We start from the raw sequence: 21,678 nt of genomic DNA, 5'->3' as shown, positions 1-21,678 counted from the left end.
GTGGGGGAGACAAAGATCCCGTAGGCTGTCTAGTGTAGCCAAAAAATAAGTAAATTTTTAAATTAAAAAAAATAAATTTAGAAAAACCCTCTCATCTCTTGGAGTTTACCGTCTAGTGGGCAAGACGGACACTAAACAAGGAAAGCAACAAGTCTTTGATACCATTTCAGATGGCAGTGGGTATTCTGAAGTACGACAAAACAGGAGGGATAGAACGTGTCTGAACTGAGTCTGTGTTAGAGGAGGTAATCAGGGAAGGCCTCTGGGAGCAGCATTTGAACAGAGATCTTTTTACTACTATTGGGCTTCCCTTGTGGCTCAGATGGTAAAGCATCTGCCTGCAATGCGGGAGACCCAGGTTTGATCTCTGGGTTGGGAAGATCCCCTGGAGAAGGAAATGGCAACCCACTCTTGCCTGGAAAATTCCATGGACAGAGGAGCCTGGTGGGCTACAGCCCATGGGGTCGCAAAGAGTTGGACATGACTGAGAGACCTCACTTTCTTTTTATTACCACCATGGACACAAAACTGCACAGCCTAGCCGGGAACAGACAAGCTGGCCTTTTCTTTACTGTACAGGACAGGTTGTAGCCCATCTGAAGATTCCCACACACTGGAAGCCAGTGATCTTTCCACAAACAAATCTGGCCAAGTCCCCTGTGGCTCAAGAACCTTCAGTGGCTCCCCAGTGCCCTAAGCATCAAGCCCAAACTTCTCAGCCTAATCCCCCCTTGCTGCCGTTAACATCCGTCTCCCTCAGTTACACCCAAGAATCACACTCCAATCATCGTGTCTCCAGGTCTTTACACACGCTGTTCCTTCTTCCAGGCCAAGACTTTGCCTCCTCTCGGTCCCAAACTCAACCTCCTTAGCTTTTTGGGAACACAGTTCATTAATATGACAGGTGGCTGAGAAAGTTTCGAGGCAGGGAGAACAGGAAGTAAGAAAATGAGGCAAAGAATAAAGCTATAAATGACAAAGTAACTGGCTTCCATCCTACATGGCTGCTGCTCCCGCAGGTGGCGCACGACTGCCTCCTGGCAGGACCCGGGACACACTTGTCACATTGTATCTTGCCAACGGCTTCCCTGTCAGTTTGTCCCGTCTCCCTGCCCGCCCCAGGGCACAGCACCACACCAGCTAGAAAACACGCTCCATAAATATTTGGAAACCAAAAGAATGAATGTACAGGGACTTCACTGGCAGTCCAGTGGTTAAGACTTTGCCTTCCAATGCAAGTGGTGCCAGTTCGATCCCTGGGAGCAGAGCTGAGATCCCACGTGCCTTATGGCCAGAAAACCAAAAGATACAATGGAAGCAATACCGCAACCAATTCAATAAAGACTTCACAAGTGGCCTATATTAAAAAATCTTCAGGAAAAAAAAAAGAACAAATGTGCAGAGGAGATGGATTTTCTCTAGACTTCAACTTTTGGATTCCACCTAGTGGCTGGTCCAGACCTCCCTGGTGGCTCAGCTGGTAAAGAATCCGCCTGCAATGTGGGAGACCTGGGTTCGATCCCTGGGTTGGGAAGACCCCCTGGAGGAGGGAAAGGATACCCACTCCAATATTCTGGCCTGGAGAATTCCATGGACTATACAATCGGGCACGACTGAGCGACTTTCACTAGCAGCTGGTCCACCACTGATCTCTTCTCCTGTTGGACACAACCCCGTGGGCACTACCATCCCCTCAAAGCATCCAGATGCTCCAGACTTAGCTTTCTTTTTGGGAGGGGTCTCACGGTTTGGGGAGATACTAAGCTTGCCATCCTAACCTAGCCCCCATGCTGTGTGCTAAGTCACTTCAGTCGTGTTTGACTCTTTGCGACCCTAAGAACCATAGCCCACCAGGCTCCTCTGTCTGTGGGATTCTCCGGGCAAGAATATTGGAGTGGGTTGCTATTTCCTTCTCCAGGGGATCTTCCCCCACCCAGGGATCGAACCCACATCTCCTACGTCTCCTGAATTGGCAGGCGGGTTCTTTACCACTAGTGCCGCCCTCCCCACCCCCAGAAACTACACACATCCTGTCTCCTCCCTCAAAGGCTGGGAATTTTCTAGACCTTAATGCTCAGGACAGCATGGTTACTACTGGGTAGGAAGAGGGGGATGGGCCAGGAGTGGCGGCTGCACATCTCTGGGTACCAGGAGACCCGAGGGCTGCTCCCTCATCACCCCGGGCTTCAGGTCTGCTTCCACAGTCTGTCCTGCTCCCGGGAGGCTCCTGTCTCTTCAGGGTTGTGTCACGAGCAGCACTGCCCATGTTCCATCCCCCAGAGGCCACGCAGATCTTCAAGGTGACTTCTTCCCATCCATTATCTGGTCTGAATCTCACAGACATGCCTGTGAGACAGGCAGGACCAGCATGATTACCCTCACTTGGCAGATGAGAACACTGAGGCTCAGGGAAGGCAAGGAGGGTGCATGTGAATCTTAGGAGGCTAGGTCGAACATTCTGGACTCAGGGAAACTGAGCTCCCTGTAGGGCAGGGAGCTGGTCTAGTGGTCCCCGAGTAAGTGAGAAGCCAGGCCTCTGACCTCCACCTCACACCATCTCCCCCTCCGTTAGGCCAGCTCCTTCTTAACGCCTAATGGACTAGACTCCAGAGTATGCAGGGAGAAAGGAAGAGCCTGAAGCAAGGTTCGGGATGCCCACTGCAGCCCGCCTCCCAGTCTGCCCCCAAGTGGCAGCCCACGCCGCCACGCCCTCCTGGGACGTCAGCAGCTGATCAGCCCTGTGTCCAGGGCCCAGGGTCCGCTCTGGCCAGAGCCCACCAGATTCTGACCGCCCCCCGCCAGGGCCAGGCCTGGATAGACGTGGCCCTTCCATCTATCCCCCCCACCCCGGTAATTAAAAACACACCCAGGGCCTTTTCCAACGCGAGAGGGGCCAATTTTCTTCCCCTCCAGCACCGCTGACTACAACCCAAAGAGCAATATTTATGCCAAGCTCCCCATAATACTGTAAACATCCCAATGTATAGCGGGCCAATGCATGAGTCATTTCCCCAAAGCCAGAGCTAATAAGTGGTACCTCAGCCCTATTCCAGGGAGCTCCCGCCAGCAGCCAGGTCTCAGGGCTGCCCTGCACACCCAGGGCTCGTGGCACCCTGGTGCCCCAGGGGCCCCACGCTGGGAAACCTCAGGCAGCCGTCAAACCCTCCGGGAGCCTTGAGACAGCTGCTTCCGTGCCAGAAACTATGGCTGCCATCCAGGGACACCCCCTCCACCCCCTGAACTGTGGTCACTAAAGCACTCATTACTGAGACAGAAACTAAAGTTATCGCATGGGATCCCCCATCCATCCTTTCCCAGAGTCTGCAGGCTCCATGCCTGGTTCCATCGGGTTATTTTTGGGTTTGGTTTTTTGGGGTTTTTTGAGCTGCAAGAGGGAAAGGGACTTCGCATCACCCCCAAATGGCCGAAGATGAGGGTACCCCTCGGGCCTAAGGTGGCAGAATCCTGGAGAAGGTAGCCTGTTTAGGGACGGGAAGACCCACCAAAATGAACAGAGCACAAGCTTCCCAGACTCCAGACCCCCATTCTATTTTTATCACCCAAGGGCCAAGGCGCGAAGCACTGGCTTTTCTGGGCCTTGGTTTCCCTTTCTAGTAAAAGGAAGTTAAAGACTCTAACCCATCTGGATTCCCTGGAAAGCTTATTTTGGGGAATCCAACAAAATTGCGGGTGGGAAAGCACTTCGTAAAGCTTCAAGCACCTTGTCAACTGTGCCGCACGTTGTAAACCACAGTACTTTGCATATAGTGCAAAGTACTTCATGAACTGTAAAGCGGGTTGAAAACTGTAAAGTGCAGTACACATGAGAACCATTATTCACGTTCATTTCTTGCCCCACAGGCTTGGCCATTTCTGGGGGACACACCCAGACCCCACTAACTTTCCCTCCAGAGCAAGCTGGTTCGGGAGACTGGGCAGCCGCCCTGTTTCCTTGGGGGTCGGGTGGGACCGACACACGAGGCCATGGGGGAGAGGGCCCAGCGACCCTGGCCAAGGCCAACACATGGCAAGAGCATCTGGTCCGGCCCTGGCGGCAGCTGGAGAGTTCCCGGGGCTCCAGCAGCCACGCTGAGCTCTGCCGCCAGCGGGGCGGTGGCCGGCAAGGGTGCCCGGAGACCCCGCGCGGCCCAGAGATGCCCACGGACCCATCCCCCCCGCAGTCCTCCAGGGGAGGGGACCCCATTGTACGCCGCGGGCGATGGGCAGGCACCGGCGCGGGGTGCTGCCGCGCTCACTTCCACTCTGCCAGTCCCCCCTCTTCGGGGCTCCGACCCCATCCCGGGGCCGCGGACCGGGAACCCCCACCCCGGACCAGTCGCGGTGCCTGCCTCCCTCCGCTCCCTGCCAAACTTTCCAGCCCCGACTGCTCTCCGGGCCTCCCCACCCCCCGGCCGGCGCCCCTCCACCCGGTGCCGAGCAAGGCCAGGCCGGCGCGCAGTGGGGTGCCCGGGCCGGGGGCGGCGAGCGCGCGTGGGCAGCCCCTCGGCCCTGGGCGGCGCTCGCCGGGCTGGCTACAAAGCCTCGGCAAGATGGTCCCTTTGCCTCCTCCTGGCACAGTCAATCAGCGCCCGCCGCTCCCGGGCGCCCGCGGGGCCCGCGCCTCCCGGCGCGGCCGGACACACCTACCCGCGGCCACCTGCGCCCGGCGCGAGCCCCGGGGCAAACTTTGCGGGGCCGCGGGGCGGAGGTGGGCGCCGGCGGCCGCCAGTGCCCGGCCGCTCCCCGCCCCCATCGCCCGGCCGCCCGCCCGCCCGCTCACCTTCCACGGCGGCGAGCAGCGGCAACAGCAGCAGCGCGGCCCCCAGCCTCCGCAGAGCCATGGCTGCGCTTCCCGGGGCCTCGGGCCGCGGCGCCGCGGGGCCCGGGCGGCCCGGGCGGGAGCGCGCGCCCCGGGCTCGGGGGGCCGGGGGGGAGCGGCGAGGCGCGGCGCACACACAGCCGCCGCCACCGCGCAGCCAGCAGAATGAGCCATCCAGCCCGGGCAGAACGGGGACCCGGGCTCCGCCAGCGCTGGGCGCGGCCCACCTGAGCCGCGAGCGCGGGGGGAGCCCAGCCGGGCCGCGGGCCCCCGCGCGCGCCCCGGCAGCCCCACCGGCCCGCGCGCGCGCCCGGAGCCCCCAGCCCCTGGCGTCCGCGGGGGTCACCCGGGGGCCGCGCGCGCGCCGGAGCGCAGAGACGCCCCGCGCCCCGGCCACCGAGACCCCGGGCTCCCCCCGCGCAGCAGTGGTCTCTCCCGGCGCTGTGGCTCCTCCAGATAAAGCAGCGATTTCAGCCCAAATGTTTCTGAATTTTTATTGAATGCTGCAAAGCCGGAGAGCGTCTGGCGCGGCTGACAGGGGCAGGGAGAGGGGACCCGGGGAGGGGTGGAGGGAGAGGGCGAGGGAAGGGGCTGCTCAAAGCGGGGCGGGCCCTACCTGTCAGGGCCGGGAGGGCCACCCCCTCGCCTCAGCCCTGCAACCCGGGTCCCTGCAGCTCCGAAAGGGACCGAACTGCAATGAATGAGAGAGAGAGAGAAAAAAAAAAAAAAAAAAAAAGAGGTGGGGGGGGGGGTGTGTGGAGATGGGAACAAAACAGGCGGCTTTCCCAGGCGCTGGGGCTGGGCTGGGGCCTCCGCCTGGGAGAGCGGGCCTTGGCGCTGACGCTGGGCCCTGGGGTGGGTGGGGTGTGGGGGTCACTGTGGCACGGGGGGGCCGGGCGCTGGCAGGCAGACCCCAGACCTACTCTTCGTGCCTGGTTCTGAGCAAGCCCGCGAGCCCCTCCCTGGATACCCTTCTGTCTATATACACTGAATTTCTCCCTCTCTGTTCATCTTGTTCCCAGGGCAGTTCAGGGGTGGTGCAGAGGGCGGGTATCTGGGCAGACCACCCCACCCCTTCGTGGGATGGACCTGTGCGTGCCACCGTGGTTTTGTGCTGTGGTGTGTCCCTTCAGGGAGGGCACAACCCCTGGTTCCATCCCTGCTCTGACAGCCTTCATCACCATTAAGGGCTTTGCTGAGGCTGGATGGTTGGTGAGCTGCAGGGGGGTGGCAGGAATCACCCAGTCGGGGCCTCTGGCCTTTGGGAGCCACACTGCTGAAAAACCAGACTTCACCAGGAGTTCCCTGCCCTGTGGAGTGGGTGTAAGGGCCCTGTGAGGCCCACAGGGTTTCAGTCCAACTGAAGGCACCCAGACCTCTCCAAACCCTTTGTCCCACGCACTGTCAGCATGTCCCAGCGATCCCCCTCTTCAGATGCACCCTACAGCTCATACCAAGAAAAGGACACTAGATACTCAGAGACCCCATTGACAGTTTGGAAAAGTGGGGTCATCTTCAGAGGCTTCCAGGGTCCAACTGAAGTGGGCCTCATCCTGAAAGTTCCCCAGGAGAAAGGAGGCCAGAAGGGCTGGCGGAGACTGCCTGGGAAGGCGACGAAGCCGAAGGGAGCAGAGAGAGGAAATGAGGTGGGGGGTTGCTCCTGGGAGGCTTCAGACTCCTTGGCCAGGGTCAAAATCCACTGGGGTGTGGCTGGCTTTTATTTTTAGTTCCTGCTTCTCAGCTTTGCAGGGGACCCAGGGTTTGAGAGAGCCTGAGCTTGGCCCATCCTGGGGCAAGACTCCCTCTCCTGGGCAAGAGGCTCCAAGCTGCTCTCCTCGCCAGGGTCAGCATCCAGGTGCCTGTGTGCTAAGCTTCAGTCTTCCCGACTCTCTGTGACCCTATGGACCGTAGCCTGCTGGGTTCCTCTGTCCGTGGGATTCTCTAGGCAAGAATACTAGAACAGGTTGCCATGCCTTCCTCCAGGGGATCTTCCTGACCCAGGGATGAAGCACGTCTCTCTTAAGTCTCCTGCATTGGCAGGTGAGTTCTTTACCACGAGCGCTACCTGGGAAGCCTTATCTCTTCCCCAAATCAAGAAATATTTTGTGAGCACCTACTATGCGCTGGTTAGATAGCATCACCAACTCAGTGGACATAAATTTGAGCATACTCCAGGAGATAGTGAAGGACAGGGAAGCCTGGCGTGCTGCAGTCCGTGGGGTCGCAAAGAGTCGGACACAGACTTAGTGACTGAACAACAACGAAAGCTATGTGCTAAGGGGGATTCAGCACTTCTGGCCTGTTTCTAGCCCCTGGGACCCTTGCCCCATCTTCCCACCCCAGTGGTACCTCCTTCTCTGATGCCAAATAGAAACAGCAGTGGTATTTATTAAGAACCTGGTACCAGAGTTGGACACAGCTGAGCATGTGATGAGCACACCAGGCCCTGGGCTAAGCTCTGCTTATGCAGTGTTCACCATCATCTTTCAATGCGATGAGGTAGGTGCTCACCTTTTCAGGTGATGAAATCGGAGACCAGACGATTTGATCAAGGTCACACAGCAAGTCAGGGTTTAAATTCAACCCAGGCCCTTCTAACCCCAACACTGATTGCCCCTTGTGCCTTTCATGGACACGAAGAATTCAGGGAGTCATCTGTCAACTTCCCACCTCCTCTTTTCGCAGCAGAGAAAACTGAGTCTGAAAGATGGAAGTGACTCCCTCAATCCTGTATAATTAAATAGATACCAGTCCAGGGCCTTTAACTGACTACAGGGAAATAGCGATAATAATAAAATAAAGCCCCATTCTCTCTCATCTTCTCCTCCCTACACATTATCTTACTTCCTGTTTGGGACCCCATAGGGTGGCTGGGTTTTGCAGTCTGGCCAGGCCCCTCCTCACTGGTCTCTGTGGCAACTGCCTTCAGCTGTGCCTTTGTCCCAGCTATGCACTCCACCTGGTTGCCCTCTCCACCCTAATGGCTTGGATTTGCCCCCGCCCCGTGCCCCCCACCAGGAGCTTTAATTGACATTGGCCTCACCCCCCTCAGACTGTTTGCACCTGTTATCTGTTTCCTGAAAGATGGGCAGCCCCTCACAGCCAGCCGAGTACTGGTGTCTCAGCTTGTTTGTTTCTGATCTGCATTTTGTCCCTACCACCCCTTCAGACTGGGAGCTGCCTGCAGGCAGTGCCCAGACTCTGAACAACAAGCACTCAGGGCAGGAGGCCCCAGAGAACCTCTGACCCAGTCCCCTCCTCAGCAGAGGAAGAGGCGGCTTTGAGCCTCATTTGTCTAATGACAACAGCTACTCGCATTTGCAATCACGCTTTAACAGTTTACAAAGCAGCATTCACACCCATCAACTCGACTGATGCTAATTCAACCAGCCCATCCTGCCAGCCAGCCTGGCAGCAGTGGGAACTCCATTTTTCAGAAGGGGAAACCGGGGCTCAGAGAGGGCGAAAAAAGTGCTTGTCCAAGGGCATATGGCAAATTCGGGGTGCAGCTAGAACTAGGCTTCAGTGATGTGATCTGTGCATGTCACTTACAGTCAAATTTGATTAATAAACATTCATTGGGCCCTTCCTACATGCCAGTTACTGGGGAGGCAGGGTACCCAACTGCGGATCTGCCCGACAAGACCCTGCTCTTCTAGAACCTCCATTCTGCTGTGTAAGACCTATGCATGGACAGGATAATTATGATGAATGCTAGGAAGGGAGTACCAAAGGTAATGGGACAGTGAGTGACCGAGAGGAGGGGACTATGCTAACCAGGGGGGTCAGACAAGGCCTGTCTGAAAGCTGGATGATGGGAGTCCTGCCTGCAAAAGTGCGGAGGAAGGGTTCCAGGTGGAAGGGTCTGCAAATGCAAAGGCTCTGGGGTGGGAATATACAAGGTACCTTCTAGGAAGCAATGGGAGTATGGAGGGGATGACGTGGTGGGGGAGGAAAATAATTGCATTTTAAGCGCAGTGGGCAGCCATCAAGGGTTGTGCGTAGAGAATGCACTGAGGTAGAGGAAGAAGTATGAGCCCGGTTCAGCAGGGCCTGGGGGCAGCCCGGGTGCCAATCCATGCCACCATCCTCCTGGTCTAGAGGGCTCCCCGGCCCCTATACCCTAGACTGAGACTCCAGGGTGTGTCCCAGCCCTCCCCTAACTCTGTGTGAGCTTGGGCAGGGCACTCTACCGGGCCCCACTTGGCACCAATGAAAATGAGGGCACTGGCCACGGGGGTTTCTCTGAGGCCACTTTCAGCCCTGACTCCCTTGATGTTGTGGGTTTAGTGGGGACAGCAGGACCTGTGTCCTCATCTCAGCCATGCCCAGGGATGCCACTGCGCTCTGGGTCTGCTCAGCCTTCCCTGAGTCCTTCCAACTGGAAAAGCCTTCAGGCAGGGCTTCTGGAAGGAAAGTGTTATGCTGAGGGACAGCCTGGAGAGACCTTAGAGGTCATCTCTCAGTGTTTCTAGGTCTCCAACTCCCATCCTACGCCCTTTGCCTGCTCAAGTGCAGGGCTGATGAGCGCATGTGGCCGCTTACAATTCAGACCTCACCTGCAGCCATTGCCAGGCCCGGGAGAGACTTGTAGACGACTTGCCTCAAGTTCTAGTTCTTGAGCTAGTTTGCTGTGTGACCTCAGCAGGATCCTTTCCCTCTCCGGGCCTGAAATGGATGTTACAGATCTATGCTTATGAAGCTCAGCACTGTCCAGTAGAATATAATACAAGACCGTTATGTAATTTAAAATTTTTCCATCAGCCACATTAAAAAAATAAAAAAACAGGTGAAATGAATTTTAATATATTTAACCCAATATATCCAAAATATTATCATTTCAACATGTAATTAATGAACTATTTTACCTTTTTTTCTGTACTAGGTCTTTGAAGTTTGGTGTGTATTTTATATGTCTTCATCTCTCAGTTTGCACCAGCCACATTTGGAATGCTCAATAACCACATGTAGCAAGTGGCAATTGGCTGCTATATTGAATAGCATGGATTCAGACATTGACATCAATAATTACCCAACGAAGTGAAAAGCGTCCTTTTATAAAGACAGTTCATTCCTTCCAGGGACACAGAGAAGGAAGTCAGTACCTCTTCCTAGATATGGAAGAAAAGCTTCCTGGTGGAGGTGACAGTTAAAAGACAAAAAAAAATCTTATTGATGGGTAAAATCTTCCTTACCTCCCGTAAGAAAAAATTTTCTACCTCATGATAAAAGTAGCACACACTCACTGGTAAAAAATAAAGTAGATATAGAAGAGTTAAGAAGGGAAACAAAAACCAACCCATAATTTCCCCAGCCTGAGAGACATTGTTAACGTTCCTACCCATTTCCCCTCAAGCATTTTCCCCGGCACAAGCATTTTGCATGCAACTATAATCTTACTGTATGCAGAGTGCTATCTCCTTTTTTTTCTTTTTTTCCCCACCTAGCACTGTGGAGCTAACATGTCTCTGGGTTGTTCAAAACCCTCATGCAACAGTACTGCCATTGGCTGTGTACTCTTCCGGGGGAAACAAAGTGTTAATTGCTCAGTGGTGGCCACTCTTTGCCACCCCATGAACGGTAGCCCACCAGGATTCTCCAGGCCAGACTACTGGAGTGGGTTGCCATTTCCTTCTCCAGGGGATCTTCCCCACCCAGGGATCGAACCCGGGTCTCCTGCATTGCAGGCAGATTCTTTACCGGCTGAGCCACTAGGAAAGCGGGCATTCCAAGGGAGGACTGGCCCTGAAACCTTTGTGCCTTCCCGCCTCGCCTAAGGGTGCCTGCAAGCCCAGCTCTGCTTTGAATGCCCCGCGGAGCACAGCGGGGGTGGGGATTGGGGCGGGGAACTACCGGGAAGCCCAGGTGCCCTGAAAGCCACGTTGTGCCTCTTTCCTCACTGCCAATCCCTGGGCTTTTGTGACTTGGAGAAGCCTGGGCTGGGCCGTGGCTCCGTGTCGCCAGTCTCCCCACTGCCACCTGGCGGTCCAGGAAGGGGATGCACCCTCCAGGAGCACAGCACCGCCCAGGGAGCCAATGGCAGGAGGTGCTGGGCTCTGGGGTTTCCACTTTTGACTGCTGTGTCTCTGCGTCACTCTGTGACCAGCCTTCCACAGTGCAGGACATCTGAGTGTTTATTCTGGAGAGGGATTTCCTGCCTGCTTTCATTCGGAAGGGCTGAAGCTTTGAGAGAAAGACTGCCCAGGTTCAAATCCAGCTCTACCTCTTATGAGCCCTGTGGCCTTGGGATGCCAGTCTCGGTTTCCTCATTTGTAACATGGGATGATAATAGAGTGTGTCTCATCGAGTTGGAAAGTTGAAATGAGACAGTATGTGAAATGCTTGGCTCTGAGGCTGGGCCACAGTAAATGCTGGATGTTTTTAACTCCTTGATGTCAGATGGAAACTAAAAGCAAAGTATAGAGGGTGGATCTTCTTTAGTTTCATTCCCTTTCTCTAGATCTCTGCTTCTAACCTTCCAACCAACCTCTGGAAGGTTTTCCTGAAACGTGAAATCTCTGGTTGAGCCAATTTCCTGCTCAAAAGTCTTCAGGGGTTCCCGGCTGCTCCCTTGCAGTAAATATTAACACGGATGCCCTAGCCTGGCATTTAAGACCCTCAAGAACAGGGTCCAACTCACCTTCCCAGTCTTGTCTTCCACTGTTTACCTCTAGGTCCCCTCTGCTCCAGCCAAACTGTGTTCCTCAAGGCTTTAGGTGCTGTGCTGTGCTCAATGGCGTCTACCTCTTTGTGACCTCATGGTCTATAGCCCAGCAGGCTCCTCTATCCATGGAATTTTCCAGGCAAGAATACTGGAGCGGGTTACCGTTTCCTACTCCAAGGGATCTTCCCAACCCAGGGATTGAACCCACATCTCTTGCATCTCCTGCAGGCTCTTTACCACTGAGCCAACTGGGAAGCCCGAGACTCTAGGAGCTCCCTCCAATTTCCCACCTCTGCATTCTTCTCATTCTCAGCTTCACTATGGACCACATTCTCCCCACCTTCCAAAGACCTCATCACATACCACCTCCTCCAGCAATCCTGCTATAGACCTAGCCCTCTTTCTAAAGCTCCCCAGCATGCTAATGGCATATGTGTCAATTGCCTTCATCTTGGATTCTTGTAAAGAGCCTCATGGGATGGAGAGAGTCTGGGCTTTGGGGCTAAGGGAGGTATGTGTTCATATCCTGTGTGCTCTTGAGCAGGGAGCATACTCAACCACTTGGAGCCTCAGTTGTTGTTGTTGTTGTTGTTGTTGTTGTTTCCGTATAAACAGTCCTAATCCTTACAGGTTTGTTGTAAGTGTGGAAGGACAGGACACACACAAAACGCTTGCCACCTGACAGGAAGCCCCTCTGGGGCAGACTGCATCCTGTCCCCCTTGGAGTCCCAGAGGGTCTGGCATGTGGGTACTCTAAAAGTGCTTTGCTTTAGTGAATCGAGACTTCTCTCCCATCAGCAGGGAGAAATGTCTTGGTATTGGAAACACACGGTAAAAGGCTACTCAGTGTCTGTGAACCATGGGAATTACCATCCAGAACCAGAGTCACTTCTTCCTGGGAGCTGGGAGGGCTTGGATAATCCCTCTCCTAGCTGAGGGTCCTAGAAGGTTTGGGGGCAGCCTCTGGCTTGCAGTGGGCAGCCTGTTTCCACAGCCTGTTCACACCCACGATTGCTTTGATCCTTCTAAGACTCTAGTGAGCCTAGCGGCCCTCTCCATATTATTGTGGTGGAAACAGCACCCAAGAGGGGAAGGGACTTTGCTAACTTTGTCACGTAACAGTCTCACGAATGTGGGGCTGGGTGCCAGGGGTCCTGACCCCCAGATAAAGGCCCTTCTGAGACTATAGATATGACGCGGCATTGGATTTAGGAGAACCGAGTTCAAATCCCAATGCCGCCGTTGACGTTCTGCCAGGCTTTGAGCGGCTGTGTCACTTCCTGACTCTCAGTCTCCTTGTGGCAGGGGGCCCTGTTGGGAGCTGAAAGGAGCCGGGAGATAGGAGTTGCTTCTGTAAACTGTGGAGTGTTACGTCCAGGTAAAAGGTTGTTAAGTTGACTCTGGAGCCTGATAGACGAGGCTTTGATCTCTGCGCCATACCGGGAGTACACAGGGTTTTTATGGCTGCTCACCTGCCTGGCCGTTTCCCAACTTGCCTCTCTCCTGGAGTTTGAAAGAGCTGTTTTGATAGGTGCCTGGCAACAGGGGTGCAGCAGGGTGGGGTTGATGGGCTGGTAAGCTGGGTGTGGAGGCACTAAAGGCCCAGGAGAACTGCCTCCTTCCAAAGAAGCTTAAAGTGGGATGGACACTGGGGTTGGGGAAACCCACGGAAAGATAAGGCATTCCTTAAGGACCCTTTTCCATGAAAAGAAAAAGTCATAGAACCAAGTAAAGCTGAGCACTCTGGGATAAGAGTGAAGCCCCATTAGGACAAATAGTGAAGCCCTACCAAAACCGGTTCATGTTTACATAGGACCAGGCCCAAGGAGGTATTTCGGAGGCATTGAGCAAATGGGTGGATGGGTGGATGAAGAGGAAGGAAGATGAAGACAAGCAGACAGGCTTCCAGGTGGTGGTGACATATGAGCTGTGATAACTCTCTGGATTACAAGACGTGGACTCAGGAGTTTTTGGAAGGACGCACCTGGCAATCAAAAAACGGGAAGCTCTACTCTATTATCAGGCCTTAACGGAGCCCAGCAAAGCCTCAGGAGGCCTGAACATGATCTGTGATTATTCAGAATCTAAGGCATCTCTTATGGCAGAAAGTGAAGAACCAAAGAGCCTCTTGATGAAAGTGAAAGAAAAGAGTGAAAAAGTTGGCTTAAAGCTCAACATTCAGAAAATTAAGATCACGGCATCCGGTCCCATCACTTCATGGCAAATAGATGGGGAAACAGTGGAAACAGTGGCTGACTTTATTTTTCTGGGCTCCAAAATCACTATGGATGGTGACTGCAGCCATGAAATTAAAAGACCCTTGCTCCTTGGAAGGAAAGTTATGACCAACCTAGACAGCATATTCAAAAGCAGAGACATTACTTTGCCAACAAAAGTCCATCTAGTCAAGGCTATGGTTTTTCCAGTAGTCATGTATGGCTGTGAGAGTTGGGCTATAAAGAAAGCTGAGTGCTGAAGAATTGATGCTTTTAAACTGTGGTGTTGGAGAAGACTCTTGAGAGTCCCTTGGACTGCAAGGAGATCCAACCAATCCATCCTAAAGGAGATCAGTTCTGGGTGTTCATTGGAGGGACTGATGTTGAAGCTGAAACTCCAATACTTCGGCCACCTGATGCAGAGAGCTGACTCATTTGAAAAGACCCTGATGCTGGGGAAGATTGAGGGCAGGAGGAAAAGGGGACGGCGGAGAATGAGATGGTTGGATGGCATCACCAACACAATGGACATGGGTCTGGGTGGACTCCAGGAGTTGGTGATGGACAGGGAAGCCTGGCGTGCTGCGGTTCATGGGGTCGCAAAGAGTTGGACACAACTGAGCGACTGAACTGAACTGAAGGCATCTCTAACCATTGAGATAATGATAGTAATAACATTGGCTGCCAGGGGCTGTGCTGAACATTTCATGAATGTTGTCTCATTCAGCCCTGGAGATATTCTCTCAGGATGCTTGTAATGAGGCTTCCATGCCCTTTCTTCTCTCTGCAGGTTGCTCTGCTCTGCACATGCACCTTGATGGCTGTAGTGTGCCTCTTTGCGGGGGGGGACTGGGATTGGTCCAGCAGCATCTCAGTCTGGGACGGGTACAGCGCTCATACCACCCCATGGGCGCTTGGTCAGGCCAAAATCCTCTGCTCTTGGGTCTCATGGGAGAGGAAGCAGCTCTGTCCAGGGTCTCGGGGGGGTTGGGGCAGTGTCGGGATGAGAACTCAGGTCTCCTGGCACTTTTCTGTCTCTGTGCCTGGATGGGAACAGCTATGTGGGGTCCAGGAGAGGTTCTGAGAAGAGGGAAGGAGGAGAGGTTGGCGGTAGTGGGCTCAAACTTTCCAGTCTTCTCTTGGACAGACTGTTCCTGAGAAGAGGATTTCAACACGACATGCCTCAGTACAAGTGTTCGCTGTTTGTGATGACCGGGACCCTAGAACTTTTAAATTTGGAAGAGGCTGACATCAGCTTCTGCACCCCTCTCCTTTTATAAATGAAGAAACCAAGTCTCAGAGAAGGAAAGTGACTAACTCAAGGTCAGCCAGCCAGTTAGTGGGCGACAGCAGTGAGGTATTCCCTGGGCTATAGAGCCGACTTGGCAACTGGCCTCAGACTTCCAACCACGGAGCTGGGACACGGGGCTCAAGGGGAGTCCAAGGAGACCGGGCAGGTGGTTTTCATCTTTCTTGGACCATCTCAAAGGCTGTGCGGAGCTCAGCACTGTAACTGCCTGAGATGGCATTGGAAAGCAGCCAGCTTGTCAATTCTACCCATTAACTAATAGTCTATTATTTTCCTCTGGGATTAATTTTTAAATGCAAATGGCATGTTTTATCACACAATTGAACACTTAACATCCACCGATGGCTGATCTCTGATCAGGGGCCAGGCCTTCCTTCCCCCAGTGGCTCAGGGGGCTTAGGCAGTCCCAGGGGAACGCAGGAATGAGGGGACACAAGAGAGTGGGTTCACACCTCTTGTCGCTCAGTTCCAGTTCCTCACCATACCCATGATCTATTTGGGAGGGGCAAGCAGGATGGATGGCATGGGGGAATGTGGCTGAAAATCAGGAGCCAGTTTTCCTCGCCCAAGACATTTTCCTCCACTTAATTAATATCACAAAGGGAAGCTGGGTCTGCATTGGCTTGTGGGGATTATGCAAATGAAGCCAAGGAAGGGGAGATTTCTGAGCTCCCTGGTTGTTCTGGCCTCCGGTAAAGTCCTGTCAAGAAAACACCCCCCAAGGCCATGGCTGGGACTAGGGCCATGGGGGAGGCATTTGGAGGCACCCTGACTTATTAGACCCTAGACAGCATATTAAAAAGCAGAGACATTACTTTGCCAACAAAGGTCTGTCTAGTCAAGGCTATGGTTTTTCCAGTGGTCATGTATGGATGTGGGAGTTGGACTGTGAAGAAAGCTGAGCACTGAAGAATTGATGCTTTTGAACTGTGGTGTTGGAGAAGACTCTTGAGAGTCCCTTGGACTGCAAGGAGATCCAACCAGTCCATCCTAAAGGAAATCAGTCCTAAATATTCACTGGAAGGACTGATGCTGAAGGTGAAGCTCCAATACTTTGGCCACCTGATGTGAAGAACTGACTCATTTGAAAAGACCCTGATGCTGGGAAAGATTGAAGGCAGGAGGAGAAGGGGACGACAGAGGATGAGATGGTTGGATGGCATCACCAACTCGATGGATGTGAGTTTGAGTAAGCTCCAGGAGTTGGTGATGGACAGGGAAGCCTGGCATGCTGCAGTCCATGGGGTCACAAGGAGTCTGACATGACTGAGCAATAGAACTGAACTGAACTGACTTGTCAGTGCCCAGCTGGGGTCCAGAACTTCTAGAGGCAGTCGGAAGGTAGGTTTTCCTACCTGAGAGGATCTTGGACTGGTCTCCATATGGGAACTGAGCCATAGAAAGAAAATGTAAGTGAAAGTCGTTCAATCATGTCTGACTCTTTGTGACCCCATGGACTGTATAGTCCATGGAATTCTCCAGGCCAGAATACTGGAGTGGGTAGACTTTCCCTTCTCCAGGTTGAGATCTTCCCAACCCAGGGATAGAACCCAGGTCTCCTGCATTGCAGGTGGATTCTTTACCAGCTGAGCCACAAGGGAAGCCCGAGCCATAGAACCCAGAGCTTAGGTTTTTCCTTTTTTTTTTTTTTTTGGTTGTACCACATGGCAGGCAGAACACCCCCGATCAGGGATCGAATCCACATGCCTGCAATGGAAGGCAGATTCTTAACCACTGGACCACCAGGGAAGTCCAAGCTTAGTTCTTCTTCTCCAAGGAGACAGAGGCATGGGAGAAAGGCTGAGGCCTTTGGAGTCAGAACTGAGTTCAAATCCCTGCTCTGTTGCTTGCTGGCTGTGTGACCCTGGGTGAGCTGTTTCACCCCTAAGCCTCAGTCTCCTCATCTGTGAAATGGGGCCACAGAGAGCACCCTCTTGGAGCTGATGTAAGGACTGAATGAGATAAAGTCCACTAACTACCTGGAAGGCTCGATACTGCCAATGCTGCCTCCTCTTCCACCTGCTTCATGTGGGATGACTACACAATAATTCATGTAACATAATAGTATCAGTAATAAAATAATACTATAACATTAAACTATATGTATGCACACACACACGCACACTTGTGTATATATAGCAGTGAAAAATAAGGTAACTGACACTTGAAGAGAACCTGCAAGAGCTGAGGACTGTTCCGAGCTCTTTATACCCATCAGTTCATTTAAGGTTCACCACAACCCTACGAGGTAAGGAGCAATACCCATTTTATGGATGAGAAAACTGAGGTAAGTTAAGAAACTTACTGAAGGTCACACAGCTGTGAGTGGTCAAGCCAGGATGACAAGCTGGTTCCTGAGTGTGGGGCTGTGCCATCTCCTCCCCCTCCTCTGTGGAGGGAGAAGGATGGTAGGTACCTTGGGGCCAGGAGACCTGGGGGCCAGACCTGACTTTCCCTGAGAGTGTAGGGGCCGGGCATTCTGATCTGGGCTCCCCGGGAGAGTGTGTGTCAGAAGGGACGCTGCCTCTGAGCACAGCCCGGCTGGTCAGGGGCCTTGTTACCAGCTGTATAGCTGCCTCTGGAGGGCCCTGACATTCATCAGGTTTGATCTGCTCATTTTACAGTTGAGGAACTGAGGCCAGAGAGGGAATTGCACCCACCCAAGATTGCCGAGAGAGTTATCAGCAGGTCTCCTCTCTCCCAGCCCAGAGCTTTCTTACCCCCTTGCCCCCACTCACCAAAGGGGGAATTTCTAAACGACCAACTGCCTCACAGGCTGAAATGTTTGCTGAGCCTGAGTCATCAGCTCTGAGCTCAGCCCTGGAGGGAGGGGGCTGACTCGAAAGCTGAACAGCCTTCGTATTTGTCTGACCACAGAGTGAGGCCCAGTCAGAGGGAAGCTCTGGGTCAGATGTGGGGGAAAGGGTTGGGGGCGAGGGCAGAGAATAAGCAGACCCTGGTCTCTGACTTTCAGGAACTCACAGTCTGGTGCAGAAGTCAGACCTGTGACAGTGACTGCCACCACCACTGCAAGCGGCCTGCATTAGGAGTTCACCCCGCAGTATTCATTATGCCAAAGGCTTGTACCCCGTCTCTTTATGAATCTTCACAGTGGTCACAGCACTGGCTGCTGTAATAATAATAATAACATAGAAGATAATGATCTAGTAATATAGTAATTCTACATGTAGAAAATGGTCATGTCACCTATATAATGATGTTACGTACAGAGAATCACAGACATTTTACAGATAAGGACATTGAGGCTCAGGAAGGCTAAATGACTTGCCCAAGGTCACGCTGCACTGCAGCAAGTGAAGGGGGAGTGTTCATCCCAGCTCTGCTGGCCCCCGAGTTCGTGCTCTCCTACTGCTCTGCTCAGTGCGCTAGCCACTAGCCACGCGTGGCCACCAAGCACTTGAAATCTGCCCAGTGGGAACTGAGATGTGCCCTAAATGTGAAACTCACACTGGATTTCAAAGGCCTAGTAAGAAAAGAAAAAGAATACAAATTATTAATATTTTTAATTGGCTATCTGTCAAAATAATAGTTAGGATATATTGGGTTAAATAAAATATTTTGTTAGAATTAATGTATCTATTTATTTTTGCTTTTTCTTTAATGTAGCTGCCAGAGAATTTAAGATTACACACATGACTTGTATTATCTCTCTATTGGACCTGCTGCTCTAAATCAATGCTGTCCAATAGAACCTTCTGCAGTGATGCAAGTGTTCCATCCTGCTTGGTCCAACTGGGTAGCCACTAAGTCCGACGTGGCGATGGAGAACTTGAAATATGGCTATTGTGACTGAGAAAGTGAATTTTTAATTTGACTTAATTTATATTTGAATTTACATACCTGGACCACATATTTAAAAAGCAGAGACATTACTTTGCCAACAAAGGTCCATCTAGTCAAAGCTATGGTTTTTCCAGTAGTCATGTATGGATGCGAGAGTTGGACCATAGAGAAGTCTGAGTGCTGAGGAACTGATGCTTTTGAACTGTGGTGTTGGAGAAGACTCTTGAGAGTCCCTTGGACAGCAAAGAGATCCAGCCAGTCAATCTTAAAGGAAATCAGTCCTGAATATTCATTGGAAGGACTGATGCTGAAGCTGAAACTCCAATAGTTTGGCCACCTGATGTGAAGAACCAACTCATTAAAAAAGACCCTGATGCTGGGAAAGATTGAAGGTAGGAGGAGAAGCAGACGACAGAGGATGAGATGGTTGGATGGCATCATCGACTCAATGGACATGAGTTTGAGCAAGTTCCAAGAGATGGTAAAGAACAGGGAAGCCTGGTGTGCTGCAGTCCATGGGGCTGCAAAGCATCAGACAGGACTGAGCGACTGAACAGCAACCATATATGGCTAGTGGCTAGCACAGCTCCAGACAATTATGCTTTTCTGCCCCATGAAGACAATTAGGCCCCACGGGGTGTCACAGGCATTCTGATAGCTGTGTTGATACTAGGTATCAGGGGCACAAAAAGGACTTCGGTGGGTACTAGTGTCTGGAAACAAAGACTCAGAGAGGTTTAGAGATCACCCAGTGGCACACAGCTTGGAGGTGGTAGAGACTTAGTTTGGCCACAGGAGAAAGTCTCCAAGCCCCAGACTTGTCCTCAAAATTTGCTGCCTCCTTGGCTGGGGCACTGTCACCTAGGAACCACTCCAAGGCTAACACTGGCTGCACCACCCCACCCCCAAGCCCATCCAGTCCCCGTCACCCTGCCAGAAAGCCCCAGCCATGGTCACTTGCACCAGTCTGTCCTCTGGTACTGTCCACACTGCCCAGTCTCTCTCTGTCACCCCTCCCCTGCCCCCATGCCCAGCACTTCGCGCTTGAAGGCCCGCCATACCTCATCGCGTCCCGTGTCTCCTGCGTGCTCGCCGGACCCCTCCCATCCTGTCCCACCCTCTCTTCCTGGAAGAGTTGCCGCCCTTGGCCATGGTCTGCTAGATTTCTATGGCTTCTCAGATTTCCCGGTACTGCTAAATGCAGAGCTTGAACTCCCATCTTGTGTGGAAGCAATATGAGAGGTAGCCAGGCTGGTTGCTGTCCTGCCAGTGGGCAGGCTTCCAGCCCTGCTCTGCCGCCAGCATCTGCTTGACTCTAGGTAAGTCACTTCTCTCTGAGCCTGTTTCCTTACCTGCAAGATGGGAATAATGACACCACAGGGTTCTTATGAACATTAAATGCAGCAAAGAATGCAAAGAACCCTGCTAACCGTCAAACAAAGAACAAACATGGGAAATAATCATGGCGCTCACGATGAACGCTTACTTACCAGATCCTCTGTTCAGCAGGTTCATGCTGTCTGAAAATATGTCTCTAAATTCTAAGCTCCTCCTACCTTCAGGAGGTGGAGACGAATTCCCTCCTCTTGAAGGTGGTCTGGGCTTAGTGATTTGCTTCTAACTAATACAAAAAAGGAGAAGTGATGATGCATGTCTTTGGAGACTTGGCCGTAAAGAAAGCACTGTGGCTTTCTCCTCTTGCTTGGATCACTCACTCTGCGGAGAGTTAGCTGGCATGTGTTGAGGATACTCAAGTACATGTCGGGACGCCCAGGTGATAAGGAGCAAAGGCCTCCTGCAAGTAGCCAGCAAGGGACTGAGGCTGCTGCCAACAGCTACATGGAGGAGCCAGCAGGGAAGCAGATTCTCCAGCCCCAGTCAAACCTTCAGACAAATGCAGCCCCTGCCAACATTCTGACTGCAGGCTGGCGAGACACCCTGAGCCAGAACCACCCAGCAATGCCAGTGACCCACAGAACCTGGGAGGTAATAAGTGCTTGTTATTTTAAGCCATGAAGTTTGGTGGATAATTTGTCACACAGTAATAGATAGCTAAAACACACGCATAATCTCATTTAACTCTCATAACTTTAGGATGTAGGTATTGTTATCATCCCCACTTACGGAGGAAAAAACCAAGGCTCAGCTAGGAGATGACACTTGCCTAAGGCCACTCAGTAAGGATGCAGCGGACTCAAGCAAGACCCCAGTCCCAGTCCATTTGAATTAAAAGCTGGCCAGTGTGGAACCATGTGCCAGACATCTCGTAGAGGTGATCCAGTGACTGGATACAGTTCTTTCTGGCTCCACTAGGAGCGGGTACACTCCCAAGAACAGGGATTATAAATTACATAGCTTGGCCAAATCCACACACCTGGCAATCAGTAGGTGCTCATTTTACAAGATTAATTTATATGTATGTATTTATTTATTCGGCCGTGCTGGGTCTGGGTTGTATCACACAAGATCTTCGATCCTCGTTGCAGCTTGTGGGATCTCTAGTCGAGGCACTTGAACTCTCAGTTGCAGCATGTGGGATCTAGTTCCCCCACCAGGGGTCACACCTGTGGCCCCTGCACTGGGAGCGTGCAGTCTCAGCCGGGAGATCACCAGGGAAGTCCCCGTAGGTGCTCATTAACTGCATGTTTGAATGGGAGAGACAAAGCATTTGGATTACTTGTGGCCCTGGGCGGATCCCTTGGCCAAATCCATCCAATCATTTGTGGGGTATAGGGCGAGATACAAATGGAGCTCTGCATACTATATATCTAAATATTTTAAAGTTTTGAATCAAGCTAATCAATAGTAAGTGAATTATGGCAACTATACGTTCATTATAACAAAATACAAAATATGTCTAAAGCGA

At 52.5% G+C, this 21,678-nt stretch overlaps 1 protein-coding gene across 2 annotated transcripts in view; it reads right to left on the bottom strand.

Moving 5' to 3' along the window:
* Positions 1-4,989, bottom strand: part of EPHB2 (EPH receptor B2) — a 219,985-nt gene extending 214,996 nt beyond the window's left edge. Inside the window, exon 1 of one of the 2 annotated variants that reach the window (XM_086327664.1) lies at positions 4,781-4,989. In XM_086327664.1, coding sequence (XP_086183790.1) covers positions 4,781-4,841 — 61 coding nt within the window. In that variant the 5' untranslated portion in view covers positions 4,842-4,989. The remainder of the gene's footprint in view (positions 1-4,780) is intronic. The other variant, XM_086327656.1, reaches the window with a different exon arrangement.
* Between the last annotated feature and the right edge of the window lie 16,689 nt (positions 4,990-21,678).

Source organism: Bos grunniens, chromosome 2 (genome assembly GCF_055505025.1).
Source record: "Bos grunniens cultivar Pamir isolate PY7600 chromosome 2, Bosgru_T2T1.0, whole genome shotgun sequence".
Taxonomy (NCBI): Eukaryota; Metazoa; Chordata; class Mammalia; order Artiodactyla; family Bovidae; genus Bos; species Bos grunniens.
The sequence above is the reverse complement of the archived record's forward strand: the minus strand, read 5'-3'. Positions and strand labels throughout refer to the sequence as shown.